Source organism: Gossypium raimondii, chromosome 13, assembly GCF_025698545.1.
Source record: "Gossypium raimondii isolate GPD5lz chromosome 13, ASM2569854v1, whole genome shotgun sequence".
In the NCBI taxonomy this organism is placed as follows: Eukaryota; Viridiplantae; Streptophyta; class Magnoliopsida; order Malvales; family Malvaceae; genus Gossypium; species Gossypium raimondii.
The window spans coordinates 27,453,054-27,475,249 of record NC_068577.1 but is presented as its reverse complement, the minus strand read 5'-3'; the positions used below and the strand labels follow the sequence as shown (position 1 = coordinate 27,475,249).

The 22,196-nt window shown below is 33.8% G+C and overlaps 1 protein-coding gene across 6 annotated transcripts in view; it reads left to right on the top strand.

Annotated features, from left to right (window-relative positions):
• Positions 1-22,196, top strand: part of LOC105782804 (putative acyl-activating enzyme 19) — a 29,231-nt gene that overhangs the window by 3,618 nt on the left and 3,417 nt on the right. For 2 of the 6 annotated variants that reach the window (XR_001129915.2, XM_052626745.1), the window contains exons 3-11: positions 3,220-3,416; positions 4,255-4,458; positions 5,963-6,685; positions 7,130-7,812; positions 9,440-9,515; positions 9,616-9,702; positions 11,487-11,530; positions 12,762-12,870; positions 18,925-18,984. Coding sequence is in view for 5 of the 6 variants with exons in the window: in XM_052626745.1 (XP_052482705.1) it covers positions 3,220-3,416; positions 4,255-4,458; positions 5,963-6,685; positions 7,130-7,812; positions 9,440-9,515; positions 9,616-9,702; positions 11,487-11,530; positions 12,762-12,870; positions 18,925-18,984 (2,183 nt within the window). In the remaining variant the exon portion in view is untranslated. Of the gene's footprint in view, positions 1-3,219; positions 3,417-4,254; positions 4,459-5,962; positions 6,686-7,129; positions 7,813-9,439; positions 9,516-9,615; positions 9,703-10,353; positions 10,904-11,486; positions 11,531-12,761; positions 12,871-13,810; positions 13,871-13,966; positions 14,191-18,924; positions 18,985-22,196 lie in introns of those variants that run through there. The other 4 variants (XM_052626746.1, XM_012607805.2, XM_012607803.2 and 1 more) reach the window with 4 other exon arrangements.

The window sequence follows — 22,196 nt, the reverse complement described above, 5'->3', positions numbered from 1 at the left end:
TTACTGTTAGCCCAGTCAGTCACATTTATGTCTATATCTTTTGGGAGTCATCCACTTCGATGTCCAAGATAAGACATCTCAACAATTGGACTTGATAGATGACATACTAGTCTTTCAATTGGTTTTATCATTTTTTATTAGACTAATGACATATTTAGGTTTGTCTATTAATATAAGTTATCTTTTCATATTACAATCCAACCACGTAATATCCTTTAGTATTAGTTTAAAAATTAGACAATCAGTGAGCTTATATTTGCTCCTATTTTGTTTTGCATGCAAAAACCACATTTGAACAATTATACAAAGTATATTAATATAATTTATGAAATATTTTATTACCCAATATGTTTTAAAAATTACAAATATGTAAATAAATACATTACACTTAGGGTATCAAATCTAACATAAACATCATTTATGATGTTACTTTCACCAATATTTGTTGCCAAAATAATTTTTCGCTTTTTAGGTGCAACAAGGTCAAATATTTCTAGTTGATTAATGGTTAGCATAAAACTATGTAGAGGAAAAATCATAAACTTGCTAAGATTCCCATGAAAGTTGTTTACTTTAATTTTGTCAAGGAGCTTAGAAGTGTCATCCCAAATAGTGAGGAATATGAGAATAGGTTTATTAGCATCATCACAAGAAATATGTTTTATTTTGAACTCCACCAAACCCAAATCACTTTGTGAACCTGACCAAGCTTCAAGTGAATGTCTGATAGAAACATTGTGATTCTTATATGCAGAATCAATTCCAATCCACAGCTTCAAAAATAGGAAACTTCCTTGAACTAGTTCCATGAGCTTGGGTAACACCCTTACTGTCAAAGTATTGTTTGAAGTTGTTACAATTCGATTTCCTCTCCAATTGTTTAACATTACCATCAAATAAACTTATTATGTTGCTTCAAATCATCTAGCAAGACTTCTATCACAGCTACTTTCTCGTTGGACTTTCTTAGGTTGTCGATCAAAGGATCCTTACGAAAAAAAGAATAATGTTGAGCTATACCTCTAATGTATTTGGTTGCTATGATAAGCAACATCAAGACAACAATTTCCATCTAAGAACACAATTCACTATAGTCACAACATATTCAAGAATTTTCAAAATTATCTCTTGCAACAATTGGGGAAATCCAACCATGTTAAAGATTAGGACAGTAACAATCTTCACTTGCTGACACGACTTATACTTGATGACTAGAAAAAATTTTAAACTTTTTTGTTTACTACTACCTACTAATGTCTTGCAACATCTTGACAGGCTTCAATGTCTTTAATTTTATTATTTCCCTGTTCCCAAGTTTCATCACCAATAGTAGATAATGCTTGAATTCTACTATGGCCATTGGCCTCTGTGTGAGAATACTTATCTTTTTCCTTTAGTAAGACCTTTCTGAGCTAGGTTAATAAGAATGTCAACAATAAATAGGAAACCAAATCCATGAATGATGCCAAATTTAGCAAGATCAAACAAAGTTGGCCATTTGGCACAAGCACTTATTGCGTTTAAAGTAGCTACTTGAACAACAACATGTTGTTTTGCAATGTCTAGTGGTCTAGTTACCTCACGCATGATCTGCATAAATGTATTTGGCATTTCTAACAAATCACAAAAGTCATCTTTGATCTTTAAAAATTGTCTTCCATTCATCAATACTTCTCAACTTGATTTGATGATATTTGCTCTTCGAATTGAACTTTGAACACACCATAAAACCAGCCAATTAATCAAGAAAGGTATCCCCACAGTAGTATGATCCACATCCATAGTAACATCACGAAAGGAAGGATCATCCAGGTGAGGCCACTCTTGAAAGAATGCTTCCATATGTTGGATTTTATGTTGGGTATGGCGATGGTAATGCTTCTTCTTAAAATGCTTGACATGATCCTAATCACCACTTAAGAGAACATCTATTTCTATATCTGACTGGGTCTCATCATTATCATCTTCGAGCTTCCTCATTAATTCACCTTCAGAGATCTCATGGGACTCAAATATGGTTAAGTTTCAAACTGATCCCTAACTTATTTAAAAAGACAAAAACCTTTCACTTGAGCACTCAATGCCTTGTGAAGATTGTTAGCTAAGTGCATCTACCACAACGCTAGACTTCTCTCCCACTATTGGTTTTGTTGCCAACACATCAAAAACAATGAAGGATTCTACCTCAATTTTTTTTTTGGATACTCATCATAAATAGGATTTAACAAATCATAGTTTGGCTCTTATGCATGAATCTATCTTTCCAAGAAAATCAACAACCTCAACCTTAATTTGATCCTCATTTAATTCGACGACATGCGCTAACTACTCCTTCAGTCCAGCTTGTACTGTAAGGTTTACGTGTCCAGCATCATGAAAGGGGTTTTCTTTCTTACCAAAATCAGATTTATTAGCTACGCTATCTTCTGATATGTTAATTTGGTTGTAGGCACCTTCTAGAATCTCCATCAAAGTTCCTTCTTGTTCTTGTTGCAGCCAAGCGTAAACTGCACCTACATTTCTTCAATCTCACCTCGTATTGTAGCCAATTCTGTTTCTTGATTTTGACTTCCTCTTCCTTGACCTCTAGATTGACTGACCATGTCTTAAAGCAAACTCTACTTTAAACCCTAGGATCTAATTAGGTTATGATGCCAAAATTGATGTGGTTTAAGGGAGAAAACAGTAGCAAACAAGAGAAGTAGGATGGTAAAACTAGTTAGAAAGTTGGAACTCCAAAAAACTTAGGTTTTAAAAAAACCTCTAGTTTCTTTATATTCTCTAAGAAAAATAATGAGAATAATATGGTTGTAAAGCCTACAACTTATTTATATAGGCTTTCTTTTTTGCAAGTAAAGTTTCTAGGCTTTCTTGCAAATAATGTTTTATTCCTAGTGTTGGATTTAAGTCCTAAGTTAACTAATAACCCTAACCATCTATAATATATCTAACACTTAAAATACATATTATAAAATAAAACTGAAATAATAAAATGTTATAATAGAAATAAAGCTCCTGCGTCGGGTTTGTTTAAGAGAGATAAACAACAAAGTCAGGTTATAAAGGGTTTGTATTTAGCTGTAAATGATACTTTCTCTCCTGATCAATGCCTGTTTGACATCCTGAGTTAGTTTTTCTGTTTTTTTAGGCCAGTTGTCTTATTATTGCTTTTGCATGCAAAGTTCATTTTGATGATGCAACCTCCTCTACCTTTTTAAGGTCTTTTAAATCGCTTTCTGTGGATGCAAGAATTGTATCCCATGCAAGGAGAGGAACTTTTGTTATTCAAGACATCAATAAGCTTTATTGATCATCTGCAAGAATTTCTTATTGCTGCTCTTACTGCTTGTACGCTGGTCATACCTCCTTTCACTGAGTTAAAACAAAATGTTTTTTCTATCATTGATTTTCTCCAGGTAATCTTTTCATACATTACTTATTGTCCTCCATGTTTTCTTAAGTTAATAGTTGAATTCACATTGTTTTGGCTGCACTTCTTGAAATACAGCAAAAAGTTATTAAGTCAGAATTGAATGATTAAAACTTTTGCTGTTGTTTTTTGTTATGGTCAATGGTTATTTAGATGTCTAACATGGCAATTTAATTCTGGTCTTGGCTGCAAATTTGTTATCGTTTTCACAACTTAGGACTTGTAATTCATTCAGCTGTCTATAGCTTGAAACTAGTGGGCAGGGTGGTTGAAATCTATTTATTTGAGCTGTCAGCTGTCAATAGCTTGTTAGAGGCATTTATGATTTGGTGAAATTGAATGATCTTAAGTTATGCTTGAATTCTTGTATATATTTTCTTATAAATATAAACTCATTAAAAGATTTACTACATGAAATATGTGCATGGAAGTGAAGAATGAGATTGATAAAAAATTGAGAGAATATGGAAATGTATGGAGTAACTAGAGACATAATTCAGAAAAAAAATTACCCTGAGAATGTGATCTAGAAAATCATGTCAAGAAGAAAATGGACAGCTTCTTCTGGGTCCCCAATGAATATTTTGAATCAAATTTTGTTAGAACAGAGAAACCTAGAATAATATTCACAGGGTTTGGATGTGAATCTTGTGGAGTTTCTGCTTTAAGAAACTTTGTCATGTAAGATGTCCTTTACTGAATGACTGCTCTACTCGGCTCTGGATGTGATATGTAAATGTTTCCATTTACCTCCTTGTTAGCCAATCAAAATGTTAGTGATTTTTTAGCTTATTTGCTAATAGTATTTTGCACTGCTGTTGTAGGCATACAGCATTAATAGGCTCACAGCTGTTCCGTCACTTATGAGGATGATCCTTCCTGCCATGCAAAGTCAACATGATATTCGTATTTCAAGTTCTCTGAAGTTGTTAGTTCTAAGTGGTGAAGTCCTACCCTTATCCTTGTGGAACGTGCTTTCCAATTTGTTACCCAAAACCTCTATTCTGAATTTGTATGGGAGCACAGAGGTATTTTTTTCATTTTAGGTTATTTCTACTATAGCGGATTAATTCATGATGTCTGGCCCTAGAAGTTTTTGAGGAATTGATAATTTTAATCTTCTACTTAAATCCTGCATGCATCTTCATGGTCTTTCGGTCTCTGTCTCTATGAATTTGTTACATTTAATTGTACTTTAATTATTGAGGGAGAAGATCGTTATATTTCCTCTTTTGTAGGTTGCCAAAGACCCCTTGGGTATTCTTTTTATCTTTTCCCCTTTATCAGTTATTTTTCCACCTAAATTGACGTGCTAATAATAACAAATTATAAGAATGAACTGGTCCTGTCACTATAATTACATAGAGATCCTCAATATTTAGCTATAAAATTATAGAAGACATCAGTTATAGGAAACTACACCCTAGCCTAAAAATGTAAACATTGTTAATGGAAATTAGAAAATTATCATATTGCTAAAACCAGTCTTCATCAATGTTTTCTTCTCTACGTGCTCTCTTCTCAACCAAGACAAACCGCTGAAGAGAGTTTTTTTTTTTTTTTTGTCTTTTCTTTTTTTGACACCAACTCATCAAGCAAAGAAGTTATTTTATGAATTTACTTCTCTTCTTATTTGTCTATTCGCTTCAAATTTTGTTATGTGGCATTTATAAGAAAGAGAAACATGGATGAAGCAGACCATAGTGAGAAGAAAGAATTTGAGTACTAGTCTTGCTTGCCATGCTTGTAGCCTTCAAAGAATGTTGAGTTGTATTTTTTTTCTTGTTCTTTGGTGCTGAATTTTGTTTTTATGAGTTTAAATTTTTTATTTTACAATTTAGATGAAATTACTTTTGAGTTTCATGGATCTCTAAAGATTTCCACCCCGGCTCCCCCTTATACCATCTTGTTTTTCGCAACTTTTTAGTGTTAATATTAGATATACCAATATCCCCAGAGTTTATAGGCTCTTGAATAAGTTTCACGGGACCTTTGGGTTTTCACTTTTCATGCACTCGTATATAATCTTTATTAGTGCTATTATCACTTTAAGAAATAATTTTATTAGATAAACAAACTATAGATATGCTCATCTCTGCTTTTTCCAATTGAATGAGGAAAAGATCCATAGGTAAAGGTAGAAAACGGTATTTCTAAACATGATTAAATCTTCATTTTTTTTCATTGATAAGATAGATTGAAGCAAAATAGCTATTAAACTATAACTTTGGTTTGACATAATGCTTTTCCTAAGGATTCTCAGATAGAAAGAGAGAAGGCAGTAACCAGAAAAGAATTTCTATTCTAATCCCACTCTTCTAGAGGGATCATCTGGAAAGAAAATTGCTTTGAATGCATTCAGACAAAAAGCTAACATAGATGTTATGGTAGGTTTATCATACTAGTGTCATTTGTAATTAAGGTCAATCCTTAAGGAACTATGTTTATTGTCCCCTATTCATTATTATCATCATAATAACTACTTCTGCAGCATTTTTTTTCGTTTGCTAACATCTGAACTTGTGATTTAAGGTATCTGGAGATTGTTTATATTTTGACTGCAAGGGGTTGCCTTCGATTTTGGAGATGGAGAAACTAACAAGTGTTCCAATTGGTTTGCCTATTTCTAAATGCAGTACTGTACTTATTGGTGAAACCGGTAATTCTAATGTCGGAGAAATATGCGTTAGAGGTGTATGTGTTTCTACTGGTTACCTTTTTGAAAATGCTATTATACCTTTGAACAATGCAAAGTTGCACCAGAATTCAATTTGCAAGTGTTCTATGGTGGAGTGTGGAGGTCAGATATATTTTAGGACTGGTGATTTTGCTCACCTGTTATCAAGTGGTGACTTGGTTTTCCTGGGGAGAAAGGACCGTACCATAAAAGTTAATGGCCAACGCATTGCTTTAGAAGAGTTAGAAGATACATTAAGGGGGCTTAATGATGTTGTTGATGCTTCTGTTATTTCTCAAAAGGACCAGGGAGACAATGAATTCATTGTAGCATTCATATCATTAAAAGAGAAGGTAAAGTCTGCTGAAATAGTTAAAACATCCATCAGAAACTCGATGATCAATAAATTTCCTTCAGTGATGGTTCCTAGTAGGTATGTTTTTTTGGAATCATTGCCAATGTCTGCCAGTGGAAAAGTAGACTATGCACAGTTGACAGACTCAATATTCTCCACCAGTCATGTTAAGGATGAGATAGGTGACATTGGGGCTAGCAATCTCATGCAAATTATAAAAAAGGTTTCCTCTGTTTTTATTCTCCGTCTTTTTTTTTTTAATTTCCTTTTTTTGTGTGACACCATGATGTCCTTAGTTTCTTCTTTTAGTTACCATATCTGGAGGAATTATTGGAAGGTTGCACCATGGCGGTATTGAAACTATAGCAGCAATCTAATGTAGAGATTCAATTGCAAATTTTCTTATGGAGATTAATTTAATGATTTAGACTAAGCATACACTTTGTTTCTTCTTCTTTTTTTTTTTTTTTTGGGGGAGGAGGTAAAGAACTAATATTGGGTGAAGGAGTTAATGATTTCAAAAGAAAAATATGATGAAACTTGAAGTCTTACTAGTTATGATGCATGGATTAAGAAAGTAATATAGAATGCTTGGAAATACTTTTGGCTTTTATTCAATGTGCTGTGTTGAGAAGAATTAAGCTTATTTTTTATGAATATACTGCAGGCTATTTGTGACGCTTTAATGGTGGAAGATGTTTCAGATGATGATGATTTCTTTATGATAGGTGGTAACTCCATCACTGCAGCACATGTTTCTCATAATCTTGGGATTGATATGAGATTGCTGTATACCTTTTCAACTCCAGCTAAGCTCGTAATTTCCCTCCTAGAGAAAAATGTATTAAATAATACAAAATTTGGAGTCAATGATATCCCAGAATCAACAATTGAACCAGACAAGGTGAATCGATTTTCTTTTCCTGAATCTGAAACTCCTGATCCCCTTGGCTCAAAGCTACAAGGACATTTGTCATTGATGCCTCATGAAAGGAATGATGATCAAGCTGATCAGTCTAAACGTTTGAAGGTCGATTTAAATAAATATTATGTTCTGGAGCCCATTGATTTGTTCTGTGGATATCCATGGAACTCTGCACCAATGCGCGACTCATTTTCATTTAGTCGCTGCAACAAGGTTATGCATGAAGGTGGACAGGTGGTCAATGGTACCTGGCAAGCTCAGTTAGTGGAAGTTTCAAGAACTAGAACAGGATATATGCAAGAACTGTGGAAAGTTAACATGGAGGCATGTGTTGATGCCTCACCACTTGTTGTGTTCAATGATTCTGATATTTATTTATTTGTTGGATCGCACTCATACAAGTTCCTCTGCATTAACGCCAAAAGGTATGGATCTCACCTTAATCCCTTAGAGAAAACTAATGAATTAAGCTTTATTCACTCAGTTGAACATCTTTTCGACTTCATTTCGTACTTGATTCTTTGTTATTAGCATCAACTAATGAAGACCAAATTGAATTTATTTTTGCTGTTACAGTATTTCATTTCAGCTCTAGATGTAGATATATGCAATTAGCATATTTCCTTTTCAGAAAAATTAATGTATATGGTTTTGCTGTGGTCATTCTGGCTAATGGAAATAATTGTTTAAGTTTACGTGTAGCCATTTAACCATATGAACGTCAAATTTCATTGTTAAAACTGAAAATTAGAAATGTGAAAGTGATGAAGGGACTATATGTAAATTGGATATCTGAAATATGAATGTACATACTCAACTTCAACATTCTTTTTGTATGTCTGTGTGTTTTATTTCATCAACTTGGTGCGTCAGTTCACTAACAGTTAGCTGGTTTTATTTGGCTAAAAATTGTTCTCTCTCTCTCTCTCATTGGAAGCTCATCACTGTGAACAATTATTGAGATTTATTTGGCTAAAATTGTTGTCTCTCTCTTATTGGATATTTGGTTTCCTTAGTAACAAGAGCTTCATGCTTGACTTCTGCTGCTGCTGGTTTTATTCATCATCAAAATGCTCTTGAAAGTTAAAGGATAAGGAATCATTTTTTTATGGACTAAATATAGTTCGTGGCCTGAAGTTTTGATTTTTGCATCACATGTATAATGGAAGAAGAGAGAGAGAAGGAATCCAATGTTAATTCATTCGTAATTATTCTGAGGTGCTGTCTTAGACATGAAAGTGACCTCCCGTCCTGGTCCCTTGGAATCCAGAAACGAGTAATTGTAACAACTAATTATATCAGAAAGAAAAAAGTAAAACTACCAAAGTAACAAAATAACAAAATGACATTGCTAGACACCGACCACTCTAGACTCAGCCTGACTTAACAACTTTCCAGCCAATTCTCGCAAGCTCCAATGGCTACAAGCCCCAATGTTCCATTATTCAAACTTTGGCCTGTTACACTATGTTGCTCTGACTATTTAAATTAAGTATCCATGTACAGCATATTCAACCAGAGGTATGGGAATATGACCTTTCAAGGACCCTCCAAATATATGGAAAAAGTTTAGGAAAAATTAAACATTTTCATGTTGGCTTTATATTGTAGATACGTCTTTATAATATGTTCTTGTGGTATGGGAATATGGCATTTCATGGGCCATTCCCAGTAACATAGGCTATTGTTATTTCCTAATTTTTATATATGTTTTGTCTAACAATATACAAAATTACACATATCTTATATTGCCAATTCTTTAGCGATGATAAAGCAGACTATCCAATTCTGAATTGAGGCTAACTATAATATTATTCATCATCTAGCACTTGTTGATTTATCTCATGTCCCATCTTCTTTATTGGCAACCTATCTGATATCTTTGCAGTAAAATTTGCCAGATGACTAAGAGATGGGGAAGAAATTTAATCATTAGGGTGATGCAGTTAAAGTCTAGAGGAATTTAATTATGCATGAGATATCCTGAACATTTTTCCTCAATTTTTTTCGTGTTCTACCTCGACCAGTTTATTACTACTTAATCTTTTTTAGTGGTTTTATCCAGTGGGAAACCAAACTGCAAGGACGAGTTGAAGGTTCTGCAGCAATTGTAGCAGACTTCTCTCAGGTGTTCATGATTTCTTCTCTGTTGCCTTCACTATATAGATTCCTTTTGCAGCCAAGCAAGTAACTATTGTTTCTATTTCCTGGATACTTTATGTCCATAGGTGGTTGTAGGTTGCTATGATGGGAACATATATTTTCTTGAGCTTTTAAATGGCAACATCTGTTGGACTTTCCATACATCTGGCGAGGTATGTGGTTTAAAAAGCTTTACCACGTTGTACAAAGTTTTCTTGTGTTAGAGATAGATGTGCATTGATCAGGAAATAAGTTTTCTGAGCACTTTAGAGTGTTGAGCAGGTTAATCTGTTAGCTTTTAGGTCTATTTGGTATCCTGTTTGAGACATTTAATGTTTTCAGTTTTCATTTAAATCTTTGTTTATTTTTACTTATCCAAGAATATATTGTTCTGAAAAGAAGAATGAAATGCATTTGATTATATTGTAGATATGACTTTATAATATGTTCTTTTACTGTACTGTTTTTTACATACGTGGAAATTTTCTAAGGTTTCTTATTCATTGGCTTCAAACTTTAGCCAATTTAATTTTTTAACGACACCGGGATTCAATAGATGGTAAAGGAATAGGTCAATGCTATCTTGTTGGCTCTTGAAATATTAGATGCAATTATGCAAGACCTTGTTGGTGTATTCTTTTGATTTTCAAGCTCAAAATGGGAAGAGTTCTGTGGAGTATTCAGGGTTGGATGGACTTTACTGGAGCACTTGAAAAGGGGATACCAACCTTGGATCTCAAAGAGGGAGAGCTTCCTCTCTCAAACTTGAATAATTTTCTACTTACTCTTTCCATTCCATTTTGCTGTTTGAATAACAACGCTAGGAACAAAGCTTTGCATATCGAGGAACAAAGCTGCTGTTTGATTGTCCCCCTAATATTCTGGTTGTGCAAGCATTGGCGCCTTGCTGTTACTGTTTCTTGTTCAAGCCTTTGGCCTGACAGCGCTTCCTGACTTTGGGATAGACTATCAATTTGAACGGTCAACAAAGCAAGTGCAGCCTGTTATCAGTCAAGGCAGCGCTTCCCAACATGAGCTTTATCATCTTCATAATTTGATTCTTTTGGTTGCTTGGATCTTCCCTGGAACCTGGCTCTGAGGCCAAATTGTAATAAGCCTTAGATAGGGATCTAGTCACAGGATGATTTGGATTGGATTTTCTATGAGAACCTATGGTGAGAGAATTGTAAAGAGAGACTGCTATTCAAAGTGGGCTACCAACCTTGGAGGCTGGAGCTAAAAGAGAGAGAGCTGCCTATCCCAAACTTTAATAATTTTCTTCTTACTCTTTCATTTCATTTTGCTGTTCAAATAACAAAGCTAGGCTTACTAATTTAGGTAATACATATAATAGGGATTCTAATCCCTTTATTATTTTATGTTGTTGCCTTAATTTGTGAGATCTTGATTGCATCCTTGATTCTTGCCTTGATTCTATTGATTCTTTCCATTCATAACACAAACCAAGGCCATAACTCAGATTGTGCTGATTAGGCAAGTTAAATGAGACTTGATGGTTTATTCCTTAATAATCCCGTTTGTCTGGATGTCAAAAATTCGAGAAGTGAGGCTTCGATGATGATCATCCTTAATAATCTCCAGAAGTGAAGGTTCACTATTAAGTGAGGCTTTGATGTTAAGTCTTGTTGATTTGGAATGCCTTTTGCATTAATTTGGAGTGTTTTAACTTTCATCATTTCTCTATAGGATTTGATTAAAAATAACATTAACATTTAATTACAGCTGCAGTATTTTTGCTTCTCTGTTTTTCCCTCTCTCACCTGACTGCCTTCTATTGAAATGTTAATCTCACATTTCATCCCTAAGAATCAATACCATCTTTATAGGGTCCCTTGTAAAACATTTCCTGGTAATCTTTCTACTTTGCAGTAAACATTTTATTTCCTTGCTTGATGCTATTATTCATGTTGAACTTTTCTGTTGTGAATGTTTGTAGGTGAAATGCCAGCCAATTGTGCATGCACATAGGGGATTGATCTGGTAAGAGTTTCTCCGTTCATGAATGTTTTTATCTTCATGCTGCTTCTTTTGTTCTATTTCTTATAATTGCTCAATGTTTCTTAAGCTCATTTTCAAGATTATGGTTCTCCTTTGCATCAGATGAGCATGGATCTGTACCATGTTTTTTTATCATGAAATTGAGCTGGATTGGTAACAGTATTTACCGACATTAGTGTCTGCATTCAGATTGTCAACCAACTTCTGGGAAGCATAAAATATTTATTTATTTTTTTATGGTTTTGATACTTGGATTTTATAATTTTCTCTTTGCTAATGGGTGACAACTTAGTCATATTTTGATTTGGCTGCAATTATTTAAAGGGCTTGTTGCTAGTACTATATCCATTTGTTGTTGTTGGCGGTGACGGTTAGTAAGGATCGCTGATTTGTTTAAGAATTGATCTTCGTGATCAATATGGATTTTGTGATGATCTAAAACTTGGATGTCCTTGTTATTTTGCATATGATGTGCATGTATTTTTCCTAGTAATTCTAGATGATGTGAAGAAGCTATGTTTCTGAAAATTTTGGATGTCAGCATCTACTTAGATTAATAATATAGTGATTTGTTAGGAAAAAGTACCCATTTTTCTAGGATGATTATCATGGCTGGGGTCGTAGACAAAATATATATCTGGGACTTGGGTTCTTACCATATGGTAAATAATTGGAAGGTAGTTGTAAGAAGTTCCTCTCTCTTCAGCTTTAAACATAAGAGAGATTGTTATTGGTTGTTGGTTGTATAGGGTTGAGTGACAGGTTTGCTTTTATAGTAAAAGTGATGCCATGTTTATCATATGGATTCTAAAATCAGTTTAAAAGTCAATAATCTGTGTTCCATTCTCTAGTTAGATGGAATGCATGTTGCTTGCTACTTCCAGTGGTAGAACTTCATGAAACCCGGTTCAATGAATCATTTTATTGGATTGCTGTTCCTCTATGTTCGGTAATGGCTACAAAGTTATCACTACTGGCACATGATTATCAGTTATTCTGATTTCTGATGCATTGCGTTATGCATTATTGTATTGATAACCATATTATAACTGACACTATGAACATATCTTTTCTGTCATTACCATCAACATGTCAATTATTGGAAATTCTTTATCATTTTACATTTCCAAATTAAGTCAATACCCCCCTCCTTCCCCCTTCAAGTTTTGATGACCTATTTACATGATCTAATCTCTGGAAGAATTATATGCAGGTGTGGATCACATGACCATAACTTGTATGCTCTTGATTATAGAAATAAGTGCTGTGTATATACGCTTCCTTGTGGTGGTAGCATTTTTGGGTCACCTGCAATTGATGAGGTGAGATTTTTCTTTCAAGTATATACTGAACCTTTAATCTCATTTGTCCGATGGAACTGTTTTCAAGTATATATTGAATTCTTTCTAACAGCGCAATGTACTTTCTGTGCTCAAATGCTGTTTTTTTTTTTAATTTCTTTTCTTATTTATCGATCTTTGTGCCTTGCATTGCATCCTTGTTTTATTTCTTTGTATATCATCCTGTTGGTTTCTGACATGTCTGTTTAATCTCTGGGTAATTTCACTCAATAGAAATTTAATAGATTGTATCATAAGTTTTCTAATGAATATTGGGGATTTGATCTTAGATTATAGGTTTCTTTTGGGAATTTATTATTGGCTTAGAGTGATGAGGGACAGCATAGAGCCCTGAAACAAACTAAATAACCAATACAGGACATGTTTGATTCCAAGTGAGATGCTAGGATATATTCAAATTCAGCTCTGATTAAAGTAAATCAGCTAAAAGCTCCTAGGCTAGGACTGAATAATTGGGCTATGGTTATTTAATAAAGGGTTTTGCAAGATTCTAGTTGTCTATGATCTTAGGCATAAAAACATTCATGTGTTGTCTCATGGAAAACACAGAGCACTAAGGGCATAAAGCTTATTGTTGGAATTATCCCAATTCAGCCATCTAGAGAGGTTCTTTGAAGGTAAAACTAACATGGCTGGGAGGTGTTAGCAGTGTACTGGTCTAAGTAGCTTATTGGCTGTTTTCAAATGGATAATCATCATGTATAGAGCTTGTACCAAAATCAAATAGAATTTGGATTACTAGTCTAACTGTATTGTGTGACTAATAGAATCTGAAGTATGATAGATTGCATTTTCTTCTCCTTACCTATGGTTGTACATGTTATGAATAGCTTTCAAGTAAATCACTCTAGCCGAGTTGTTTATCATCACTTGATGTACTTTGTGGTTTATGTTCCAATAGACACATGGTGCACTTTATGCAGCATCTACTAGTGGCCGTGTGACAGCTATATCAATTAAGGTACAACTATTTGTGACCTTGTTATTTGGAATAAAACGTTACATTCTTACAATGTGTATTTGCTTATATTTCCACGTGTCTTCATTTTTCTTGAAGTTCCTATGTCCGGCATCCTCATCTGGAATATTTTTGAATATGGGTATGGGACTGTCTGAATACATACAAAAAAAAAACCCTTATGCTCCATTTGGGAACATGAATTTTCAAATTTGAATTTGGATTTCATTATTATGTAAATGATAAGAATGAAATGTATATATTATGGACAAATTAGTTGGAATTTAATATAATATATGTTTGAAAGGTATAAAACATGATTTGTCAAAAAAGATTGAAAGTTTTAAGAGAGCATTTAATAAAACTGCTCGTATTTTATTAACTAAACAATTGAATTTAAATAGAGAAAAGAGTCGTAACCTAATTGGGAAAATAATTCCTTATTCTAATAAACTACTAAAAGATAAGGAAAATAATTTCCTTTTTCTAGTAAACTACTAAAAGATAAAATAAAATATTCTTAGAATATCTCAAATGATTTATTCTAAGATTTATCTACCTAAATAATTTTAAAATATATTCCAAAATAAATGGGTTTCACATATTTCAACACCCTCCCTCAAGTTGATGCATATATATCAATCATGCTCAACTTGCTTACAAGAAAATCAAAGCTTGTCTTAGAGAGCCTTTTGGTGAGTATGTCAGCAATTTGTTGTTTTGAAGGAACAAGCGGCATGCACACTTGGCCTTCTTCAAGCTTTTCCTTGATAAAGTGTCTATCAATCTCAACATGTTTAGTTCTATCATGTTGGACTGGGTTGTGAGCAATACTAATGGCAGCTTTGCTATCATAGTACAACTTCAGTGGTGAAGTTATTGGTTTCCTCAGTTTTTCCATAATTCTTTTTAACCACGTCATTTCACAAATTTCTTGAGCCATTGATCTAAACTCAGCCTCTGCACTACTTCTTGCTACAACATTTTGTTTTTTGCTTCGCCAAGTCACAAGGTTTCCCCAAACAAATGTACAATATCCTGATGTAAATCTTCTATCTGTTATTGAGTCTGCCCAGTTTGCATCTGTGTAAGCTTCAATTCCTCTTTGTTCCGATTTTTTGAAGAATGAGCCCTTTCCAGGTGAACTCTTTAAGTATCCCAGAATTCGAAACACTGTTTCTTCATGTTCCCCTATTGGAAAGTGCATAAATTGACTCACTAAGCACACTGCAAAAGCTTTGTCTGGTCTTGTATGTGATAAGTAAATTAACTTACCGACTAATCTTTGGTACTGCCTTTTATCAACTAATTGACATTTTTTATTTTCGAATTTTACATTTGGATCAATTGGTGTGTCAGCTGGGCGGTAACCACTCATCCCAGCCTCTTTTAAAAGATCAATCACATATTTTTTCGTAGAGACCACAAGACCCTTCTTTGATCGAGCAACTTCCATTCCAAGAAAGTATTTCAAAGGACCCAATTCTTTGATCTCAAACTCTAATGCTAGATGCTTCTTGAGACGCCTTATTCATCCAGATCATCTCCTGTAAAAATGATATTATCGACATAAACTATAATAATTGCTATTCTACCTCTTTGTGAGTGTTGATAGAACATTGTGTGATCACTTGTCCTTGTGAGTAACCTTATTTTTAACAATTTGAGTGAACCATTCAAACCAAGCTCGAGGAGACAGCTTTTAGACCATACAAAGATTTCTGAAAATGACTGACTCGGGTTCCAAATTTTATTCAAAACCGGAGGAGGATCCATGTAAACTTCTTTTCAAGTTTCCCATTTAGGAAAGTATTCTTCACATCTAGTTATTGTAAGGACCAATCGAGATTAACAAAGAATTGATAACATAATTTAATTTGGCTACTGGAGCAGATGTTTCAAGATAATCTATCCCGTATGTTTGAGTGTATCCTTTAGCCACCAGTCGAGCTTTGTATTTGTCTAAAGATCTATCCGGTTTGAATTTGGTTGTGAACACCCATTTACAGCCCACAATTTTCTTCCCTACAGGTAATTCCACTGTTTTCCATGTACCTGTTTTTTCAAGATTGTGCATCTCCTCTAAAATAGCCTCCTTCCACTCAGGAACTTGTAAAGCATCTTTCACATTTTTGGGTATTTTCACAGCATCAAGACACGAAACAAAGGTTGAGAATGTCGAAGATAAGGCTTTATAGGACACAAAGTTAGACATGGGATATTTGACAACATTTCTAACACCTTTTCTTTTAGCAATTGGAATATCTAAATCAGAAAATTCATTGGTTGGATTATGAGCTTTACTTGGACTTTTGACAAGATCTTGCACGTTGGATTCTTGGTGATGAATCTGGTGGATTCCACTTTCTTGATTTCGATTTCTTCTTGAGTAAACAATTAACTCCTTTGTTTGTTCTTTATTCTCATTATCAGACTCTACACCTTCATACTATTTTTCATTAAAAACATTAACATCATTAATTTCTGTGTTAATCATAAATGCACCATCCCCATTATTAGAATCCCTATGTTGTATATTCTTAGCGTTTTATCGATCAATTATAGAATCTTCCTTACTATAATTCCCTCCCTGAATATTAGAATCAAAGGAAGTTTGCGTTTCAACAAATGTGATATTCATGGTAACAATAATCTTCCTATCAATTGGATCGTAACATTTGTAACCCTTTTTATTAGAAGCATAGCCGACAAAGATGTATTTTTTTGTTCTAGGATCTAGTTTACTTTGGTTGTGAAGATGAACAAAAACACTACACCCAAAAACTCGGAGGGATAAATCTATGATTAATTTAGAGTTAGGAAAGTTATCTTTAAAGAGACCAAAAGGAGTTCTATAGTTTAGAGTTTTACTAGGCATTCTATTAATAAGATATATAGTTGTTAACAAGGCTTCACCCCAAAGATAATGTGGTACCGACTAGTGAACATCAAGGCTCTAGTTCCAAAATATGTCAATTTTTCTTTCTACAACCCCATTTTGTTGTGGTGTTTTTGTACAAGAGCTTTGGTGGACTATACCATGTTTGGTTAAGAAAACACTTAATTGGTCACTAAAAAATTCTCCACCATTGTCACTCCGAAGTACTTATATTCTCACACCAAATTGTGTTTTCACTATAGCATAAAAAGACTAAAACACATTTTTAACTTCAGACTTATCTTTTAATAAAAGCACCCAACAAATGCGAATATGATCATTCATAAATGTAACAAACCAACGCTTTTCTGAAAAGTTGAGACTCTTGAAGGTCCCCAAACATTACTATGAGTTAACGAAAAGATTTGGAAGCTTTATATTTTGAGGAGGAAGAATGACCGATGATATTTAGCCAATTCACAAAATTCACAAGTGATATGAAGGACTTTTATTTTAAATAGATCGTAACAAATATCTTAAATAGTAAAATGAGGATGTCCAAGCCTATAATGCCAAATTATAACTTTATCAAAACTAGAATCGAATTTAAACATAAAATAGCTATTGGTTGAATTAGATGGTCGTGCCAAGAAAGTAAATTCCATCAGATTCTTTAGCATTGCCAATTATCCTACCCGAGACTATGTCCTGAAATTTACACATAGAGGAGTCAAATATAACATGACAATTCGAGAACTGGGATAATTTACTGATCGATATGAAATTTCAAGCTAGATTTGGCACATGTAAAACATCATGTAAAACCAAGGATGGTGAAATTTTAACAGTGCCTTTCCCGGCTATTGCCGAGAATGACCCATCTGCTACTTTGATTTTTTTATTTTCTGCACAAGGTGTGTAAGTTGAAAAAAGAAAATGACTACAAGTCATGTGATCACTAGCTCCAGAATCAACGATCCACGTGTTTGTTTTACAAGGCTTGGCACTGAAAAAAATAGAAAAATCAGTACCTGATTAGGCAAAGGAGGAAGAAGGATTATTGGATGAGTTAGGAAGAAGGATTATTGGATGAGTTAGGAAGATAAGAATTCATCCGAAATTGTGATGATTGAAAATCACATGACCATAACTTGTATGCTCTTGATTATAGAAATAAGTGCTGTGTATATACGCTTCCTTGTGGTGGTAGCATTTTTGGGTCACCTGCAATTGATGAGGTGAGATTTTTCTTTCAAGTATATACTGAACCTTTAATCTCATTTGTCCGATGGAACTGTTTTCAAGTATATATTGAATTCTTTCTAACAGCGCAATGTACTTTCTGTGCTCAAATGCTGTTTTTTTTTTTAATTTCTTTTCTTATTTATCGATCTTTGTGCCTTGCATTGCATCCTTGTTTTATTTCTTTGTATATCATCCTGTTGGTTTCTGACATGTCTGTTTAATCTCTGGGTAATTTCACTCAATAGAAATTTAATAGATTGTATCATAAGTTTTCTAATGAATATTGGGGATTTGATCTTAGATTATAGGTTTCTTTTGGGAATTTATTATTGGCTTAGAGTGATGAGGGACAGCATAGAGCCCTGAAACAAACTAAATAACCAATACAGGACATGTTTGATTCCAAGTGAGATGCTAGGATATATTCAAATTCAGCTCTGATTAAAGTAAATCAGCTAAAAGCTCCTAGGCTAGGACTGAATAATTGGGCTATGGTTATTTAATAAAGGGTTTTGCAAGATTCTAGTTGTCTATGATCTTAGGCATAAAAACATTCATGTGTTGTCTCATGGAAAACACAGAGCACTAAGGGCATAAAGCTTATTGTTGGAATTATCCCGAATTCAGCCATCTAGAGAGGTTCTTTGAAGGTAAAACTAACATGGCTGGGAGGTGTTAGCAGTGTACTGGTCTAAGTAGCTTATTGGCTGTTTTCAAATGGATAATCATCATGTATAGAGCTTGTACCAAAATCAAATAGAATTTGGATTACTAGTCTAACTGTATTGTGTGACTAATAGAATCTGAAGTATGATAGATTGCATTTTCTTCTCCTTACCTATGGTTGTACATGTTATGAATAGCTTTCAAGTAAATCACTCTAGCCGAGTTGTTTATCATCACTTGATGTACTTTGTGGTTTATGTTCCAATAGACACATGGTGCACTTTATGCAGCATCTACTAGTGGCCGTGTGACAGCTATATCAATTAAGGTACAACTATTTGTGACCTTGTTATTTGGAATAAAACGTTACATTCTTACAATGTGTATTTGCTTATATTTCCACGTGTCTTCATTTTTCTTGAAGTTCCTATGTCCCAGCATCCTCATCCGGAATATTTTTGAATATGGGTATGGACTGTCTGAATACATACAAAAAAAACCCTTATGCTCCATTTGGGAACATGAATTTTCAAATTTGAATTTGGATTTCATTATTATGTAAATGATAAGAATGAAATGTATATATTATGGACAAATTAGTTGGAATTTAATATAATATATGTTTGAAAGGTATAAAACATGATTTGTCAAAAAAGATTGAAAGTTTTAAGAGAGCATTTAATAAAACTGCTCGTATTTTATTAACTAAACAATTGAATTTAAATAGAGAAAAGAGTCGTAACCTAATTGGGAAAATAATTCCTTATTCTAATAAACTACTAAAAGATAAGGAAAATAATTTCCTTTTTCTAGTAAACTACTAAAAGATAAAATAAAATATTCTTAGAATATCTCAAATGATTTATTCTAAGATTTATCTACCTAAATAATTTTAAAATATATTCCAAAATAAATGGGTTTCACATATTTCAACACCTCCCTCAAGTTGATGCATATATATCAATCATGCTCAACTTGCTTACAAGAAAATCAAAGCTTGTCTTAGAGAGCCTTTTGGTGAGTATGTCAAGGCAATTTGTTGTTTTGAAGGAACAAGCGGCATGCACACTTGGCCTTCTTCAAGCTTTTCCTTGATAAAGTGTCTATCAATCTCAACATGTTTAGTTCTATCATGTTGGATGGGTTGTGAGCAATACTAATGGCGACTTTGCTATCATAGTACAACTTCATGGTGAAGTTATTGGTTTCCTCGTTTTCCATAATTCTTTTTAACCACGTCATTTCACAAATTTCTTGAGCCATTGATCTAAACTCACCTCTGACTACTTCTTGCTACAACATTTTGTTTTTGCTTCGCCAAGTCACAAGGTTTCCCAAACAAATGTACAATATCCGATGTAAATCTTCTATCTCATTATTGAGTCTCGCCATTTGCATCCGTAAGCTTCAATTCCTCTTTGTTCCGATTTTTGAAGAATGAGCCCTTTCGGTGAACTCTTTAAGTATCCTGAATTCAAACACTGCTTCTTCATGTTCCCTATTGGAAAGTGCATAAATTGACTCACTAAGCACATTTGCAAAAGCTTTGTCGGTCTTGTATGTGATAAGTAAATTAACTTACCGACTAATCTTTGGTAACGCCTTTTATCAACTAATTGACATTTTTATTTTCGAATTTTACATTTGGATCAATTGGTGTGTCACCAAGGGTAACCACTCATCCCAAACCTCTTTTAAAAGATCAATCACATATTTTTTCGTAGAGACCACAAGACCCTTCTTTGATCGAGCAACTTCCATTCCAAGAAAGTATTTCAAAGGACCCAATTCTTTGATCTCAAACTCTAATGCTAGATGCTTCTTGAGACGCCTTATTCATCCAGATCATCTCCTGTAAAAATGATATTATCGACATAAACTATAATAATTGCTATTCTACCTCTTTGTGAGTGTTGATAGAACATTGTGTGATCAGCTTGTCCTTGTGAGTAACCTTATTTTTTAACAATTTGAGTGAACCATTCAAACCAAGCTCGAGGAGACAGTTTTAGACCATACAAAGATTTCCTGAGCGTACAGACTCGGGTTCCAAATTTTTATTCAAAACCTGGAGGAGGATCCATGTAAACTTCTTTTTCAAGTTTCCCATTTAGGAAAGTATTCTTCACATCTAGTTATTGTAAGGACCAATCGAGATTAACAGCAATTGATAACATAATTTAATTTGGCTACTGGAGCAGATGTTTCAAGATAATCTATCCCGTATGTTTGAGTGTATCCTTTAGCCACCAGTCGAGCTTTGTATTTGTCTAAAGATCTATCCGGTTTGAATTTGGTTGTGAACACCCATTTACAGCCCACAATTTTCTTCCCTACAGGTAATTCCACTGTTTTCCATGTACCTGTTTTTTCAAGATTGTGCATCTCCTCTAAAATAGCCTCCTTCCACTCAGGAACTTGTAAAGCATCTTTCACATTTTTGGGTATTTTCACAGCATCAAGACACGAAACAAAGGTTGAGAATGTCGAAGATAAGGCTTTATAGGACACAAAGTTAGACATGGGATATTTGACAACATTTCTAACACCTTTTCTTTTAGCAATTGGAATATCTAAATCAGAAAATTCATTGGTTGGATTATGAGCTTTACTTGGACTTTTGACAAGATCTTGCACGTTGGATTCTTGGTGATGAATCTGGTGGATTCCACTTTCTTGATTTCGATTTCTTCTTGAGTAAACAATTAACTCCTTTGTTTGTTCTTTATTCTCATTATCAGACTCTACACCTTCATACTATTTTTCATTAAAAACATTAACATCATTAATTTCGTGTTAATCATAAATGCACCATCCCCATTATTAGAATCCCTATGTTGTATATTCTTAGCGTTTTATCGATCAATTATAGAATCTTCCTTACTATAATTCCTCCCGAATATTAGAATCAAAGGAAGTTTATGTTTCAACAAATGTGATATTCATGGTAACAATAATCTTCCTATCAATTGGATCGTAACATTTGTAACCCTTTTTATTAGAAGCATAGCCGACAAAGATGTATTTTTTTGTTCTAGGATCTAGTTTACTTTGGTTGTGAAGATGAACAAAAACACTACACCCAAAAACTCGGAGGGATAAATCTATGATTAATTTAGAGTTAGGAAAGTTATCTTTAAAGAGACCAAAAGGAGTTCTATAGTTTAGAGTTTTACTAGGCATTCTATTAATAAGATATATAGTTGTTAACAAGGCTTCACCCCAAAGATAATGTGGTACCTGACTAGTGAACATCAAGGCTCTAGTTCCAAAATATGTCAATTTTTTCTTTCTACAACCCCATTTTGTTGTGGTGTTTTTGTACAAGAGCTTTGGTGGACTATACCATGTTTGGTTAAGAAAACACTTAATTGGTCACTAAAAAATTCTCCACCATTGTCACTCCGAAGTACTTATATTCTCACACCAAATTGTGTTTTCACTATAGCATAAAAAGACTAAAACACATTTTTAACTTCAGACTTATCTTTTAATAAAAGCACCCAACAAATGCGAATATGATCATTCATAAATGTAACA